The following is a 17,266-nucleotide window of genomic DNA, read 5'->3' on the forward strand; positions in this document are numbered from 1 at the left end:
TGAAGATGAGTCCCTCAGGTTGAAAGGCACTAAAAATACAACTGGGGAAGAGTTGCCTCCTCAAAGTAGAGTTAACTTTGATGATACTAATGGAATAAAGTTTTTGGGACCTTCATTTGCTGATGGGGCACAACTCACAATGAGGAGAAACAGCTGTAAATATCCATTACTAATAAGAACATGGATTTTACAAAGTATGAATCTAGGAAAACTGAAAGTTGTCAAAAAGTGAAATGGTACACATAAAGATCCATACCGTCAGTATTAGTGAACTGAAATGGACTGGTATTAGCCCTTTTGAATTTGATAGTATGTGGTGCTGTGGGTTAATGCGCCAGACTGCAAAGCCATTTGAATTGCAAGGTCGGTGGTTCAAGTTCACCAGTCACTCCTCGGAAACCCTATACAGGGTCGCTATGGGTCGGAACCGATTCGATGGCACTTAACAACAAACAACAACAACATGGTATACTATTGCCAGCAATGACAAATTGAAGAGGAATGGCATCACATTCATCATTAAGAAGAACATTTCAAGATCTGTCTTGAAGTATAATGCTGTCTGTAATAGGACAATATCCATATGCCTACAAGGAAGACCGGAGTCCTGGTGTGGTGCTGTGGGTTAATGCTTTAGACTGCAAAGCCATTTGAACTGCAAGGTTGGCAGTTCAAGCTCACCAGCTGCTCCTCGGAAATCCTATACAGGGTCACTATGGGTTGGAACCGACTCGACGGCACTTTAACACCAACAACAAACAAGGAAGACCAGTTAATACCACTATTATTCAGATTTACACAGCAACCACTAAAGACAGCGATGATGAAATGAAGTATTCTTCAATCTGAAATTGATTAAACATGCCATCAAGATGTATTTATAATTACTGGTGATTGGATTGCAAAGATTGGAAATAAAGAGGAAGGATCAGTAGTTGGAAAATATGGCCTTGGTGATAGAAATAATGCTGGAGATTGCATGTTACAGTTTTGTAAAACCAATGACTTACTCGTTGCAAATACCTTTTTTAAACAACATAAAAAATAACTGTACACATGGACTTCAAGATGGTATATACATAAATCAACTTGGCTGCATCTGTGGAAAGAGACAGTGGGAAAACACCCTATCAGCAGCCAAAACCAGGCTAGGAGCAGACTGTAGAACAGACCATCAGTTGTTCACATGCAAGTTCAGGCTGAAGCTGAAGAAAATTAAAACAAGTCTGTGAGAGCCAAAATTTAACCTTGAACATATCACAGCTGAATTTTGAGATCATGTGAAAAACAAATTGGATGCATTAGACACATGAGTGCTGTGGAATGGTGTCAAGAACATCATGCTAGAAGAAAGCAAAAGGTCACTAAGAAGATAAGAAAGAAGGAAAAGACCAAAATGGATATCAGAAGAGACTCCGAAACTTGCTGTCCAGCATAGAGATACTAAATGGAAAAAATAAGGAAGTACAAGAACTGAATATAAAATTTCAAAAGGCAGCTCAGGAAGAAAAAGTCAAGTGTTATCATGAAATGTTCAAAGACTAAGAGTTACAAAACCAAAAGGGATGAATATGCTCAACATTTTTGAAGATGAAAAAACTCAAGAGAAACTTCAAGCCTCATGTTGCAGTACCGAAGGATTCTGTGGACAAAATATTGAATATTGCCGAAAGCATCAAAGGAAGACAGAAGGAGTACCTAGAGTCACTTTACCAAAAAGAAATGGTTGTTGTTTAACCACTTCAATAAATATCATATGATCAAGAGCCAGTGATACTGAAGGAAGAAGTTCAAGACACTCTGAAAGCATTGGCAAAGAAAAAGACTCTGGGAATTGATGGGGGATACAAATTCAAATCTTTCAACAAACTGATGCAGCACTTGAGGCACTCATCTATGCCAAGAAATTTGGGAGACAGCTTTCTAGCCAATGTATTGTGCCTATTCCAAAGAGAGGTCACCCAATGGAATGTGGAAATCATCAGGCAGTATCATTTATATCACATTGCAAGTAAAATTTTGCTAAAGACAATTTTTAAATGGCTACAACAGTACATGGACAGGGAACTGACTGTTCAAGCCGGATTCAGATGAGGACGTGGACCGAGGGGATATCATTTGCTGATGTCAGATCGATCTTGGCTGAAAGCAAAGAATACCAGAAAGATGTTTACCTATGCTTTACTGTCTATGCAAAGATTTTCGAGTGTGTGGATCCTGACAGACCATGGACAACATTGTGGAGAACGAGTATTCTAGAACACTTAATTGCACTCATAAGGAACCTGTACATAAACCAGGAGACAGTCGTTTGAACAAAACAAGGGGGCACTGAATGTTTGAAATCAGGAAAGCTGTATGCCAGGGTTGTATTCTTTCATCATACTATTCAATCTGTATGCTAAGCATATAATGCGAGAAGCTGGATTATATGAAGAATGTGGCGTCAAGGTTGGAAGAAGACTCATTTACAACCTGCGACATGAAGATGATATAACCTTTCTTGATGAAAAAAAAAAAAAAAAGGACTTTAAATACTTAACTGATGATGATCGGAGACCACAACCTTCAGTATGGATTTCACCTCTGTGTAAAGAAAACCAAAATCCTCACCACTGTACCAATAAATAACATTATGATAAATGGAGAAAAGATCGAATTTCTTAAAGACATCATTTTTCTTGGACCCACAATCAACATTCACAAAAACATCAGTCAAGAAATCAAATGATTATGCAAATCTGTTTCTCAAAGATGTCAGTTTAAAGACAAGGGTATTTTCAGTACCTTCATATGCATGTGAAATTTGAACAGTGATTAAGGAACACCATAAAAGATGCATTTGAGTTATGGTTTTGGAGACGACCATTAAAAGTACCATGGACTGCGGGGAAAAAAAAAACCAAATTGCATTGAACGAAGTACTGCCAGAATGCTTTTTAGAAACCAGGATGGCAAGACTTAGTTTCTCGTGCTTCAGATATTTTATCAGGAGGGACCAGTTCCTGGAAAAGGACTTCATACTTGGTAACGTGCAGTGTCAGTGCAAAAGAGGAAAACCTCCCCATGAGAAGGATTGGCACAGTGGCAGAAGCAATGGACTCAAGCTTAACAAAGATTGTGAGGCTGGCACAAGACTTCTCAGTGTTTTGTTCTGTTTTGTGTAAGGTTGCTGTGAGCTGGAACCAATTCTATGGCACATAACAACAACAATCTCATACAGAGAGCTGTTGTAAGATTTAAGAGTTTGGTGTATATTTTACTGGTTCTTTGAATAGCTTAATCCTTGGGATCTTTTTTAAGCAACAAATATTCCTTTGTTGTCTGTTTTTAAATGTATATTTTCGAGTTATTTTATTCCAAGTTTCAATGTGTATTAAATGGTAAATGTCAATGTAATCATACTTTCTTGGTTTTTGAAAGGTATGTGGTATTATAACATTGTTTGGAGAAATCACATATGTTTAACATCGAATCATGCATTTTAATGTGCAGAGCAAGCATCTGTAATTTTGGTGCCATATTCAAGAAGAGTTAAATCTTCATGTGGATAAACATCCATGAACATTGTGTTTAATTAATGAGAGCTGCACTGTTAGAGCAAGCATGTTTCAATGTGTGAAGCATCCCTATTTTTATGTAATTTTGTGCAATGTTATGAAAAGCTCAAATATGCTACCTACCCTATTGTATTTGTGTTGTGTGTCTCCAGTTCATTGACTCTCATCCCTTCTTGTCCCTTTTTTTATCTGACTTTTAACTCCACTTCTCTCCTTTTTCAAACAAAGTCAACCCAAGAGTAACTTGTTGGTTTTATCCCCATTTTACAGATTTACCAAAGAAAACTTTGAGAGGTCAAATAATTTAATTTGCCCAAGGTGCTCCAAGTAGATTTTAGATCGTGTGGTTGGAGACCCTTCTTTGGATTAAGGCTTATTTTCTTTATTTAGAATATTCTTTTCCAGTCAGTAGATCTGGCTGAATCTTAACTGCCCAGGAATTTTTGACAATTAGCATGAAGAGAGTACATTGAAGCAAATACTCTGTGGAATTAATTTTGTCTGTTGAATAACGTCCTCAGCTGTAATGACAGCAGTTAGCCGTTTGAATTCACCCAAATGTGCCTCTAAATAAAGGTCTGGTCATCTATTTCTGGAACATCAGCCTTTGTAAATCCTGTGGAACAGGATTTTGCTGTAGTCTGACTCACACAGATTCACCATGCATTACAATCTACTCAACTACACCTGTAATGCTGACCAAATTTAGGACAGGCAAGACTAGCATATAGGAACAAGAGTCGTGGTGTTCACTGTATACAATAAATTCTGTTTGCCTGCACAAAGTCCTAAGGCAAAGCTGAGATAAAAATTATGATCTGTGATTGGCGACTGCCACTGAATGTGTTTGTCTGTTTTGTTTTCAGGGTCTATGCCATGTACAATTCCGTAAAGGGATCCTGCTCTCAGCCGGTTAGTTTTACCACCCACAGCTGTGCACCCGAGTGTCCTTTTCCACCGAGGCTGGCACACAGAAGCAAAAGTTCACTAACCTTGCAGTGGAAGGTGGGTAGCGCAAAGTGTCAGTAATGGTCTGAAGTTAATCTAATGTCAGTCTGTAGCTATTTGAAACATTTATGTTCTGCTGTCACAGTTCTGTGATAGTGTTCAGTTTTCTTCAGAGTAGCTATGTGAAGCAAATGATGATATCAGTAGTTGCCATTTCTATTAAAATTAGGCAACAGGGTGGGAAGAGGAAATTACAAGACCCAGTTTTCACTCTTTTTGCTGGAGAATTTGGTAACTTTCCTAGAAAAGTCACACTTTATAAGTGATATAAATAGTTAAAATGCCCACACTTCATCATTTTCAGCCATCATTCAGTAGAAAGTTTCATAAAGAACAATTCAGATATCAGGTAGGTTTATGGCTCTGTTGACTTCTTTCAGTGGGGGCCTTGAATACTTAATATTTAAAACTTAGAATGACTTCATTAAGTTTTACTAATTGGGCCTTAGATAAGTCAGGGCTATTAATTATATGAAAGATTGAAATAAACAATTGTTTTAATGTGATGTAGTTTACTGGCTACAACTAAATGCTGCCAAAGAGACAGCCTATTGAGCCTTCCTTTAGGAATATCATTAGCTTATTATTCATGGTGGGGTGTTTGCAAGAGAATATTAGATCATATTGTCAATCTGTATATTAATTATTTCTCTACACTGAGAGTTTACTGCATAGTTTAAAATGAAAATGTATTTCTTTTGTGTCATGTTCACAAATGGCATACATAATAAGGTAGAGAATTATAAGGTTTACAGTGTGGGGAACTGATAATGTGTATAAGGAAAAAGATGGCTGCAGGGATCCATTACTAGTGAAGGAATAGTCTGTGTTTTGTAAACAGGAGGGTCAAATTTATAGAGGGAATTGATAAAAAACATTTGAGAACAGTTGTTAATAGCAAAACATGGGCTTTTTTCTCATGTGGGCAGCTGCATTCTCATATCCAAAGGCCAACCTGAGTGTTTTGTTTAGACAAAGGCAAAGTTGAAACTGGCTTAGAAACTGAACTATTTTATTTTCCTTCCTGGCTTCCAGGGATAATACAGGTCAGTGATTCCCCACCTTTTCAGAGTAATACCCAGTTGGTCGTCATTGTTCAATTCTTTAGAGCATATATATCCACTTTTAAATGTCCTGTATAGTCATATGTAAATAGTTCTTTCTTTAAGGAAATAATTAAAATCCATTCTGTTTGGAAAATATTAAAGTAATCTTAAGGTTAGTGGAGGGACTCCAGGGTCTTACAGACCTAAATTTGGGAATCACTGATTCATGCTTCACTTGAAACGTGGATGAATTCAGGTCTCAGGTAGAATTCCTCCTACTTTTCTTATTAGGAAGGAAATGTTTCAAGTTTTCATCCTCTGTTTGTTTAATTATGAATCAGAAACAAGCTTATATCGTGGAAAAATTTCTGGATTTGGTGTCAGTTTTCCTTTGAGCAGTTTTCCTAAGTGAAGCGCTCAGGTGGGAACATGGGACAGGGAACTATTCTCTGCCTGCAAACTATTCTTGAATCCACAAAGACACTGGGAGAGCCAAACATCTTCCAACTGCTACGAATTACTAAGCAGCAGCTATTTAACAGTACCCTTTCCCTCAAGGAATTAGGGTCTTATTGATGTTGTTAAGTGCTGTAGAGTCGGTTCTGACCCATAGCAACCACATATAGGGTTTCCGAGGAGTGACTGGTGAGCTTGAACCACTGATCTTATGGTTCAAAGCAACTTTGCAGTCCTGCATAGCACCACATGTGGGTCATAAAAGGAGCCCTGGAGGTGCAGGGTTAAAGCATTTAGTTGCTAAACAAAAGTCAGCAGTTTGAACCCATCCATTACACTGCAGAAGAAAGATATAGCGGTCTGCTTCCGTAAAGATATACAGCTTTGGAAACCCTCTGGGATACTTTTACTGTGTTTTATAGGATCGCCGTGGCTCAGTCAATTCAGTGGCAATGGGGTTTGTATTAGTAAAATATGCTTTAGAGGAATCTGAGAGGTAAAAACTTTTTTCTAGAGAAATCAATGAGGTATCATAAATGGGTTCTCATCTAATACTTTGATTCTATTAGTTATTCAGTACTTTTGATGCATCTTATCCTGTCCACCAAAGCTAGCCCATAGAAACCTGTATTTATACTTCTAGAGAATTTAGAGCCACTGATTACAAGTCGGGCTGCTAACCTCAAGGTCAGCAGTTTGAAACTACCAGCTTTATGTTCCTGTAAAAATTTACAGCCTCAGGAACCCTGTACAGGGTCACTATGAGTCAGAACCCACTCCAGGGCACACAACCACCAACCAACCACCTGAGAACTGGGATTTGGGAGTCTATGACTCCACAGGGAAAAGTAGGAGGAGATGGAGAAGAACTTCTTTATTAACTAAAATTTACTGCACCCCTAATGATTTTTTTAATTAACAATAGCAGCAGCTAATTATTTACTAAGTGGCATATACTCATGTAGTAGTATAATAGGTGATTTACATATAGTAGAGATAATAGATGATTTACATATATAGCCTACTTATCACACTCACCCATTCGTGATGAGTAAATGACCAAGCTGGAAGTGAAACACATCTCTGGGGAACCCTGTTGCTAGGGCCAAGGCACTGTGCTGATTGCTGGTCTCCCATGATATTCCTAAGGAAGATCTAGGCCCAGACACAGCTTTGAAATAGGAAACACCATTCTACTACTCGTTTTTCCCCTTCCTCCTTTATCTCTCTCCAGATCTCATTAACCTGGAGTTGCCAGGAACCCACTCTAATACTCCATTCTGGCAAACCTAATTTTACAATGTATCTGCCCTTGTTCCACTTGTTCAAAAACCTCACTTTCCTCTTCAAAGCTGATCCCTGCCTGCTGTTAAGGAAAGCAATGGTGAAACTACATTTTTTTAACATGTGAAGGGTATGAAGGGCTAGTAATTCCTGGTTAATCTATAGCTAGTGGGAGAAAGATAAGGCTTTCTATTCCCATAAAGTTTTACAGCTTAGGAAATTCTATGTATGTAGTCACTATGAGTCAGAACTGACATGATAGCACTTAACATCAACAAGAGTAGTCTACCTCGTTGTTGTTGTTAAGTGCCATTGAGTCAGTTCTGACTCATAGCGACCCTGTGTATAGGGTTTCTGAAGAGCAGGTGCTGGGTTTGAACCACTAACGTTTAGGTCGCAGTCCTCTGGTGTTTACCCTACAGCAGGATCCCATTTTCCCTTTTTTTTTTTTTTTTTTTTAAAGCACTCTTAATGCCACAAATGGGAGTGCAATGGCTCCATGGGCTGCAAACCATAAGGTCAGCAGTTCAAGCCCACCAGCCACTCAGCCGAAAGAAGGTGGAGGCTGTCTGCTCCCACAAAGATTTAAAGCCTCAAAACCCCATACAGGGTCACTATGAGTGAGAACCGACTGCACGGCACTTAGTAATGACTCCAGTGCCACATGGCTTTTTACTTGTAAGCATTAAAGAAAAGAAAAAAACAGACTATATGGAAGAACGTCAGCTCTCCCTTATCAGACCCGTAGTAGTGCCTTTGCTTCTCAACTGCATACTCTCTCTCCTCTTGAATTTCAAGTGCCACTTGAAAATTTTATATCCACAGTGGAAGTAGCCCCATGTAGAACTTGTGGGGGAAGGCAGGTGTTGCTATTTATGGGAAATTATTTATTAATAGTAGGAATGCTTTCTACAGTTGAGTTGTATTGAATAGTTTGCGACAGATTTTGACCAAGGAAATTCAGGTTTATCCCCTTGAGGGAAGAAGATAGAACTGTTAGGATAATGTATTTATCTGTTAAGTATTGTTTATGGACAGCATTTTCTAATCTCATTTTATTATTGTTTTTTAGGCGCCAATTGACAATGGTTCAAAAATCACCAACTACCTTTTAGAGTGGGATGAGGTAAGCGTATCTTCATATTCATCCATCTAAAATACCATTTCACAAATAAACGGTACTTATTTTTACCCATTTTATTCTTTTATAAGGCATCCTAGAAAACTCGCATAAAAGGGATGTATGTAGAGAAAAATGTAAAGCCAGTAGTAGTTACTGAATGTGGAGCATGAAGATGTACTGAAGTGGTGTAATGAATTGTGCACTTAAATGGGTTGATTTGCAAGAAATTCTGCTGGAAGACAAGAAAGCATCTTACATCTTTTGGGGTCTCTTGTGTCTAAGGAGCCATTGTTATTGTTGTTCTTAAGCGCTGTCGGGTCAGTTCCGACACGTATGACCCTATACAGGGTTTCAGAGGAGCGGCTGCTGAGTTTGAACTGCCAGTCTTGCGATTCAAGCCAACCTTGAGGTCCAGTGCTTATCCTACATCACCACACCAGGACTCCAAGCGGTCATTAGTTTATACAAATGAAGCAGCCCTAAGTCTGTACAAAACATTGGCTACTTTGTCATCTTAAAACTTCCCAGGGCCCTTTTGCTTAGATTGTTTTGCTAAGATAAACTACATTGTGGCTTGGGAAGCATATCTTGCTTTTCCTTTTGAATGTCACTTATGTACCCTGGTGTTGCACTGATGTCTTTTCTCCATGGGAGAGTGGATCTGTGTGCATGTAGGTCTTGCTCTCCACCTTGTGCAATCCTCCTGTAGACCGCTCAGCTGCCCCCTTGCTGTTTCCACACCAGAGACTTGGATGCTGTCCACACTGGAGTCTCCTTTTCTCAAGACCAGTCTGTGTTGAGTGGTGACTCATGGTGCTTCCGCCAAAGCAAACAAAATACTCACAGAATCTCTGACAGGAAATACTTGATGCCTTTCGTTTCTAAATAGCCATGGTATTTTTTTGTTGTTGTTGTTGTAGATCTTCAGTTCATTTATTCTTTTGCCCTTCCTTTATTCTTTCTGTACTTGCACAGATAGACTCAGGAATTTAGGAATAGAAAATGGGGAACTTGGGGAGAAATTTAAGGCTTAAATTGGAGGGGGTGATTAGAAATCTAAAAATGTATGCAGACTTGGGGGGAAAATTACTTGACAAGTGTATAAAAATACTTTAAGCAAATTAAAAATGAAAATTAGATTAAATACACATGATAAAATTTTGATGTGAAAGAAGGGCCCTTTCTCTATCTGCAGAAGTTTATTTTCCCATCTGGGTTGCATCTGAATAGCTCGAGTTCCAAGTGACCAAAGACAACAATCTTTTGTTCTTGGGAGCCCTGTGGCTAGCTTGGATGTACAGATTGGTGAGATCTCAGACTTGACCAATTCATTTTACATATTAGGTGAATTTTGTTTAAAGGTAGTCCAATTGGAGAACAAATCATCCCTTTGGCCCTAGTGGAAAGAGAATTTTATAGGCAGTCAGGAGAGTTGGAAAGGAACTTGGCTGACCTGTGAGCATATATAAAATAGCATCTTCCCATCCTTCCTCTACCCCTAAGGGTAAGAGTTCAGTGAAGTCTGTTTCTAAGTGTGTTGGCTCTTGTGACCTGATGTTGTTTCTTTGATCTTGAGGGTGGTTTTGTTTTGTTTTTTAAATGAGAGCAGAATTTACCAGTGAAAAAGAGGATTTAAAAAATCATCTTTTAACAGCTTTTCAGCCTGGAACCATGAATGAGTTCGTAAGTTAAGTAAGGTCAGGGAAGCTGACAACTTAAATAGGAAACTTCCAAGGAAAACCCAGGTGCTGCAGGAAATGGTGGTGGTGGTGACTCTGTTGCTGGCCCCTTTCCTTTTGAAGTTGCAATGGAAGTGCCTGGGGGGAAATAGGCGACTGCCCCACATGAATGTGGAAGCCATGTCTGGTGGCCATTTATATAGTACACAAGACCTACTATTCAAAAAGTATTAAGTGTCCCAAAAGTGACTTGCTTGTAGTCTCTGCCTGCTGTGCCCCTTCTTCCTGGCTTTCCCTCTACTCTGTCATGTTTCTTTGCCTCCTGCCCACGTTAGCTTTTCAGCCTTTCCCTTTCCTCTTTATTTTCTCTCCCAACTTTGAATTCTTTCTTGTATTAGCTCTAGTGAGTTTTTCTGGAGATTCCAGGGTCATTAACTCTCATTACCCACAGACCTTTTGTCAGTACAGGAATCTTTCCTGATTCTCTGGTTATGATATTCACCTCCTTGAAAAACTGCTGGACCCCTAACTCTGCCCCATTGCCTTCAGTGCCCTGGCAACAGAATGTAGTAGAAAGAAAATGAAGCATTTGGAGATATGGATTCTACTTTCAAGTTTTATACTGAGCATTTCTAGAATCTTGACCAAAAATTGTAGATGTGGATTATAGTTCCAAGTTTCTACGTGGGCACCTCTGGGACCTCAACCTTTGAGGTCTTCCATATGTCTGTCTATGAAATGGTGAATAAATTTGCTGTGATAGCTGAAAAACTAACATAATGCTATCCTCTTGATTGATTTAAGAACAGACACAAATAAAACTTCAGCTACATGCATCTCAATTTTTTCCATACTTTACATTATATCTCCCTAGTTGTTGTTATGTGCCGTGGAGTCGGTTCCGACTCATAGCCACCCTGTACATGGTTTCCGAGGCTGTAAATCTTTACGGGAGCAGAAAGCCTCATCTTTCTCCCGCGGAACAGCTGGTAGTTTCCAGCTGCTGACCTTGCAGCCTGATTCGTAGCCACTACACTACCAGAGCTCCTAGTGGTTACAAATTGAGTTGCGAACCTCAAGGTCAGCAGTTCAAAATGTTAGTGGGAGAAAGATGAGGCTTTCGGCTCCCATTAAAGATGTACAGCCTTGGGAACCCTGTGCAGGGTCACTATGAGTCAGAACTAACTCCACAGCACATAACCACCACTTTCTAAAAAACAACAAATAAACAAAACAGCTAATGGGGAGTTGATTGCAACTTACAAAAATTCCGTAGATGTCAAAGTAGAACTATGCTCCATTAGGTTGCCATTGAGTGTAATGTTTCAGAAGGAGATCGCCAGGTCTTTATTCTGAGGCACCTCTGAGTGAATTCAAACCACCAACCTTTTAGTTAGTAACCAAGCGCTCGACCATTTGTATCACCCAGGAACTCCTTACTCCTTTTCAATCCCCCTAAAATAATTTCAAAACAACTATCGTTGGATTTTCTGCTTGTGAGAATAAAACTAATAATAAATGATTGATTCTATTATTTCATAAGTAACATTTTTGACAAAACCATCTGGCAGTCTACATTTCTAAATTTGGGGCTAAATCAGAGGTCTGTTTTTAAGGGGGAGCATCACTTTGTATCCATGTAACCTAAGGTCTTGGCTTCAAGAAAGAAACACAAATGCATAAACAAGACAGCAGCAGTTGGGTCTGCAAGAAGTAGAAACCCTCCTAACCCCTGATGCATGGTGATTTCTGGAGCCAGGTGTACCTGGGACTGTTTCCAGACTGCCTTGGTGGAGTGCAGTGGAGCAGGAAATGGGAAGGGGTGTTGTGTTAGAACCATCTCCATCCACCCATACCCTGAACCTGAGCCAGACTTCTCTTCTACTCTCCGCTCCAAGGACATCTGCCTCAACTATATACATACAGCCTCTCTGTCGTCCAGGAGGCTGCAAAAGCAAATTCAGTGTAGAGAAAGATTGTGAGGTACACAGAAGAACAAATCACAGTCTGAGAATGATCTCCTGGGAACTGAGAGTCTCTGACAATGTGGTGGTCCTTGGTTGCTCCCCTGCTGCCTCTGCTCTGAGAATCATAGCTTGGTGCAGTGTCTGTCTTACCTGTCCATGAGCACAACCAATGGCTGGATAGCCACATGTTGTTCACCTGTTTATTAATGGACACAGCAGTGCTTACAGTTCCTGGGGTACTTACTGCTATATTCAGTTTTTAATTACTATTGTAATAAAATGATACGTTTAAATGTTGTTGGTTAGGTGCAAGCACGGGGCATCAAGCTCAGGTTTCTTGCCACTAGAAAGAGCATCAACAGAAAGTTGTGTTCTGTTTATGTACCTCCTTGGGCAGATCCACCTTAACCAATAGGTTAAGTCTCCATAGCTACATGGTAGATGGGCTTCAGTGGGGAACAGAATACAAAACTCTAAAATAGTACAGTGGGAAACAGTACATCATCTCTCAAAATTTAGTGTTGTTGATTTCTCATCACTGCTGCGTAGAATGTCATTGGAAATTACTCATTATTAGTATTGTCAGAGGTTTAGCTGCTTGTGTTTCTCCATTACTAAATGTAAGTATACAGCTTTTTACTTTTTAAATCAATGTCTGAAGTAACTATGACTATGAAATGAGCCACTGGAAATGGCACGTACTCCTACAAGTGTTACCACACTTTTCTACTGTGGCCGTGGTTTCTGTTGGCACCTGAAATTTTCATGACTTGAATAGATAGGTGTGGTGTTTCCAAGACAGTCCCAGTATTTGCCACAGGTCCTATTGTGGTAATTCATTTGAGTGGTAGTTTTCAGAACAGTGGGGTTTGAGAACTGGTCCTTCATTGTCCAAACAGGGTTTTGGACACTGTTTTCTTCTTCAGGAGATACCCCACTTTCTGATAATAATAATAATATGCCCTTGCCCACAAATGATAGGCATTCTGGCAGAAAGTTGGTGTGAAGCTTCACAAGGATTCGTTTATGAATTCAGTTTAACCCACAGTTTTGGGGAAAAGGTGTTCTAACTTTTTTTTCTTACACTGAAACAATATTTGGAACATAAGTTTCTAAGGGTGGAGATTCTTTCCTACGTGGGAAGAGTCAGGGGTTGGAGATGGGGCATGGGGGTGATGGGTTGGATAATGCCTGATTCATGCTACCTTGTGGACCACTCCAAAGCTAATCCCTTTGACGTGCCCCCATTCCTGAACTCAAGTCATTGGCCCCTCATGTTGATTTCTGCTCAGTGATGTATGTCAGAATGTCTTGGAGGTTGGAGTTGTCTGGAAGAGGATGGGGAAGGATTGAGAACCATAGAAGTGCTAGAATAGGGAGAGGCTTGTAGGGAAAAAGAGTTAGGAACTTTTGGATTAAAGTGTTTATAAATGCCTGCACAGAGTCTCCTGGTGTGTGGCACTGTAGTTTAAGCCCTTGACCATTAGGTTGGTTTGAACCACAGGGTTGGCAGTTCAAACTCACCAGCTGCTCCTCAGAAATCCTATACAGGGTCACTATGAGTCAGAACCAACTTGATAGCACTTAACAACAACAACAAACAATTGGTGTTCTGTCATTTTCCTTGAAAATTTGAGTAATGGTAATCCTTGTGATCAATAGGCATTGTCTTCATTTTATAAAAAAGTAATGAATTCTATAGAGAAAGTTTGAGGAGATTTCAAAAAATTTAAGAAAATGAAATGAAAGGATAGTGGAACTTTTCCACAAACTTTTTGAAGTCTCGTATTTATGAAAACTTATGAGTTTTGCTCTTAGGTATAATTCTAATTTGTGCTATACAGAGATAAGTAGCTAGTGCTAGTGCATCTGGTTATTTGGAGCAAATGCAGATGTCCTGGGATCTTGTTGTGTGGCGTGGAAGCAGCTTCATGATAGGTGTTTATGGCATGCTGTTTATCTAGAGAGACAGCTGTTCATAGTTTCTGCCTGGTTTCTAAACCAGTCTTGGTTCCTCAAACAAGTTAAGTAAGCCCTGAACCTCAACTTCTCTGGAAATACAGTGTCTGCTATTTCAAAGGTATGTTAAGATTAAGGGAGATAACCTGGACAAAAAGCAACTGTCTAGTCAGTCATTATGAGTCAGTATCAGATGACTTGTCATTAGCGTGATTAAATGAGATGATAGCAGATTCCATGCAATGATTATTTCATGTTAGTGGGAATCCTAAGTAGATGTTAAGATGTGAGTGGGAAAAGTTAAAAATTTAGTACATTCTTCTGTTAGGAATTTAGAAAAAGAACCTGATGTCTGTATGAGCCCCTAGTGTGGTCCTGTAGAATAAGCAAAGCACTGGACGGCTAACCACAAAGTTGGTGGTTCAAACTACCAGCTGTTCTTGGAGACCCTATACAGCATGGCTATGAGTTGGAACCAATTCAAAGGCACACAACAACAGCATTCTATTTATGAATGTTAATTTTCCATTAGCATAGCTTCCGGACATGGCATGGTAGGGAATGTATGGAAGAACCAGAAAATTAGGTTTATGGGAATGTGACCAGTGGAATTCCCAAGAATTTTTCTTACATATGACTCACCTACCCAAAAAGGAACTCAACATCTGTTTTTCCTGGTAACTAAACCAGCAAAGCTATAAAACACAGTGGATTAAGAATGAATCAAATACCACAGAAATCTAATAAGCAAAATTTAAAGTTGAGAGAGCAGGTAGAACCCACAAGTTGTTGGTGTACTGATGGCAGGACAGGCCATGCCCAACCATTCCTGTTGAGAAACCTTCAGGAGCTAGTGGCTGGTCCCAGATTGTAGCCTCTTGGATATCAAGTTTAGGAGAGGCCATCTTAGCTTGTTGTGAAATTGGATTGGCCCCACAGGAGGTGTTCTCAGTAACTGTTGAACATATCCTCCCAACTCTTATTTAGCCATGATGTTGAACAGTTAGTATTGATAATGTTTCAGAATGCTTCTCAGACATGAAAGAATTTGCCCATAGATTTTCTGGTTAGGTAAATACCATCTAAGGATTGGAGGAAACGGGAGCATCGGGAGGCATGATGAATTACTGAGACCTACAAAATGAATGGGAAGCACTTCCCTGTGAAATGTGTTGACTGTCTCTCTGAGGTGTTACCCACTTTTGGTTTACAGCATGTTGGTTCAGTGGAGGAAAACCAAACAGACTGCTTCCTTCCCCAAACCTGGTCCCTGGCTGACGTGCAGTGGGAAGTGGCCACGTGCCCAGGCCTCTTGTTCTTTCAATTATTTTCAATCAATGCTCACTTGGAAGTGAGGGAGACATGTCCAAGGTTGGTTGTGTCCACCTTCCTGTGCAAGTGACTTCTAAGCTAAATCAGTGGCCTGGCAGGGGATGAGGGTCGTACGTATTGCAGATTTTCTCTGCCACACCCAAGTGTGAGTTCAGAGAGCCAGAGTAATTTCTTCCCCAACGTCTGTCAGGTAACTAAAGCTTCTATTGAAGGAAAGTAGGCCAGGAGGATTTAGAACTCAAAGGGGGGACCCATGGACTCCAAGGCAGCAGCAGTAAGTTAAAAGGAGCCCTCTTTGTTGTGTTAGTCCCAGACACAACACCCCGAGGGGATTCTCTCCTTGCTTTCCACCATTTGTCACTGTGTATGCGATGCAGCTATGTGTTTGAACAGTCCACTTTAGGGGAGTAGTTTCTGGCTGAGGAGAAATTACACATACCCATCTTAGTCTCTGGTATCTGATTTATCAACTCATGTTTGTCAAGTCTTTTGGTTGGAAAATGACCACCTTGAGCTTTGGCTTGCTGGATGAACATTTGTAAATAGGATGGTCCATTTGTAAATAGGTGGCCTGTTCTAAAATTACCTCTTAGATGTATCCTCTCTGTTGCATAATGTTGACACATTGTTCTTATCAAAGCACTTGGGCTAAACTCTAAATAAGAATAGACTATTTTCTTGGGATTATGTTGTTGTTGTGAGGTGCTGTTGATTCTAATCTAACTCATAGCAACCCTATGCACAATAGAGCGAAACCCTCCCTGATCCTGCTCCACTCCCACAGTTGTTATGTTTGAGCCCATTGTTGCCGCCACTGTATCAATCCGTCTCATGGACGTTTTCCTCTTTTTCATGGACCCTCCACTTTACTAAGCCTGATGTCTTTCTCCAGGGTCGAGTTCCCACTGATAACATGTCCAAAATATGTGCGACTTTGCCATCTGTGCTTCTAGGGGGCATTCTGACTTCTTCTTTCAGGACAAATTTGTCCATTTTTCTGGCAGTCCATTGTATAGTCATCATACTTTGCTGACACTATAATCCAAAGGTATCAGTTTTCTTTGATCTTCCTTATTCATTGTCCATCTTTTGCATGCATATGAGATCATTGAAAATGCCATGGCTTAGGTCAGGTGCACCTTAGTCCTTAAAGTGCTGTCTTTGCTTCTTAATGCTTTAAAAAGGTCTTTTGCCCTGTGTAACATACTGTTGGATTTCTTGACTGCTGCTTCCATGAGCATTGATTGGTTATATACCCCACAAAAGGCGATCTTACTAGCCTGAATACAATCTCCATTTGAAGGGATATATAAGAAAATTGGGGACAGTGGTTGGTTCACTGGTGGAATTATCATCATCCATGCATGAGTTGTTGGTAAGTGCTATCAAGTTGGCTTTGACTCATAGCAACCCTGTATAGGGTTTCCAAGGCTAGTGAGTTTGAACCACTGACACTGAGGTTCAAACCAGCCTTGCAATCCCACTGCATTATCCCACAACACCACACCATGAGAGCTGGGTTTAGTTCCCAGCCAGAGCACCTCAAATGCAGCCTACACTTGTCTGTCAGGGAAGACTTGTGTGTTGGTAGGATGCTGAACATGTGTCCTTGGAGCTTGCAGAGTAACATGGGCTAGAAAGAAATCCCTGGGCATCTACTTCCAAAACTCAGCCAGTTAAAACCCTCTGGTTCATGTCAGTTTGATCCTGTTATGCTCGTCATGAGTCGGGGCCAACTTAATGGCAACATTAGCAAATTGGAAGGTTACGTTGTATTTTCTGGTGATGGTAGTGTTGTTTTTAATCAAAGGATCTGATGATCGATATTTGTTCAGGTAATCAAGGACTAAAT

General features: G+C 40.0%; 1 protein-coding gene across 1 annotated transcript in view; it reads left to right on the forward strand.

Annotated features, from left to right (window-relative positions):
- Positions 1 to 17,266, forward strand: part of FNDC3B (fibronectin type III domain containing 3B) — a 339,753-nt gene that overhangs the window by 239,047 nt on the left and 83,440 nt on the right. Inside the window, exons 10-11 of the mRNA XM_006861842.1 lie at positions 4,427 to 4,565; positions 8,427 to 8,480. Coding sequence (XP_006861904.1) covers positions 4,427 to 4,565; positions 8,427 to 8,480 — 193 coding nt within the window. The remainder of the gene's footprint in view (positions 1 to 4,426; positions 4,566 to 8,426; positions 8,481 to 17,266) is intronic.

This window comes from Chrysochloris asiatica, unplaced genomic scaffold (assembly GCF_000296735.1).
Source record: "Chrysochloris asiatica unplaced genomic scaffold, ChrAsi1.0 scaffold00043, whole genome shotgun sequence".
Taxonomy (NCBI): domain Eukaryota; kingdom Metazoa; phylum Chordata; class Mammalia; order Afrosoricida; family Chrysochloridae; genus Chrysochloris; species Chrysochloris asiatica.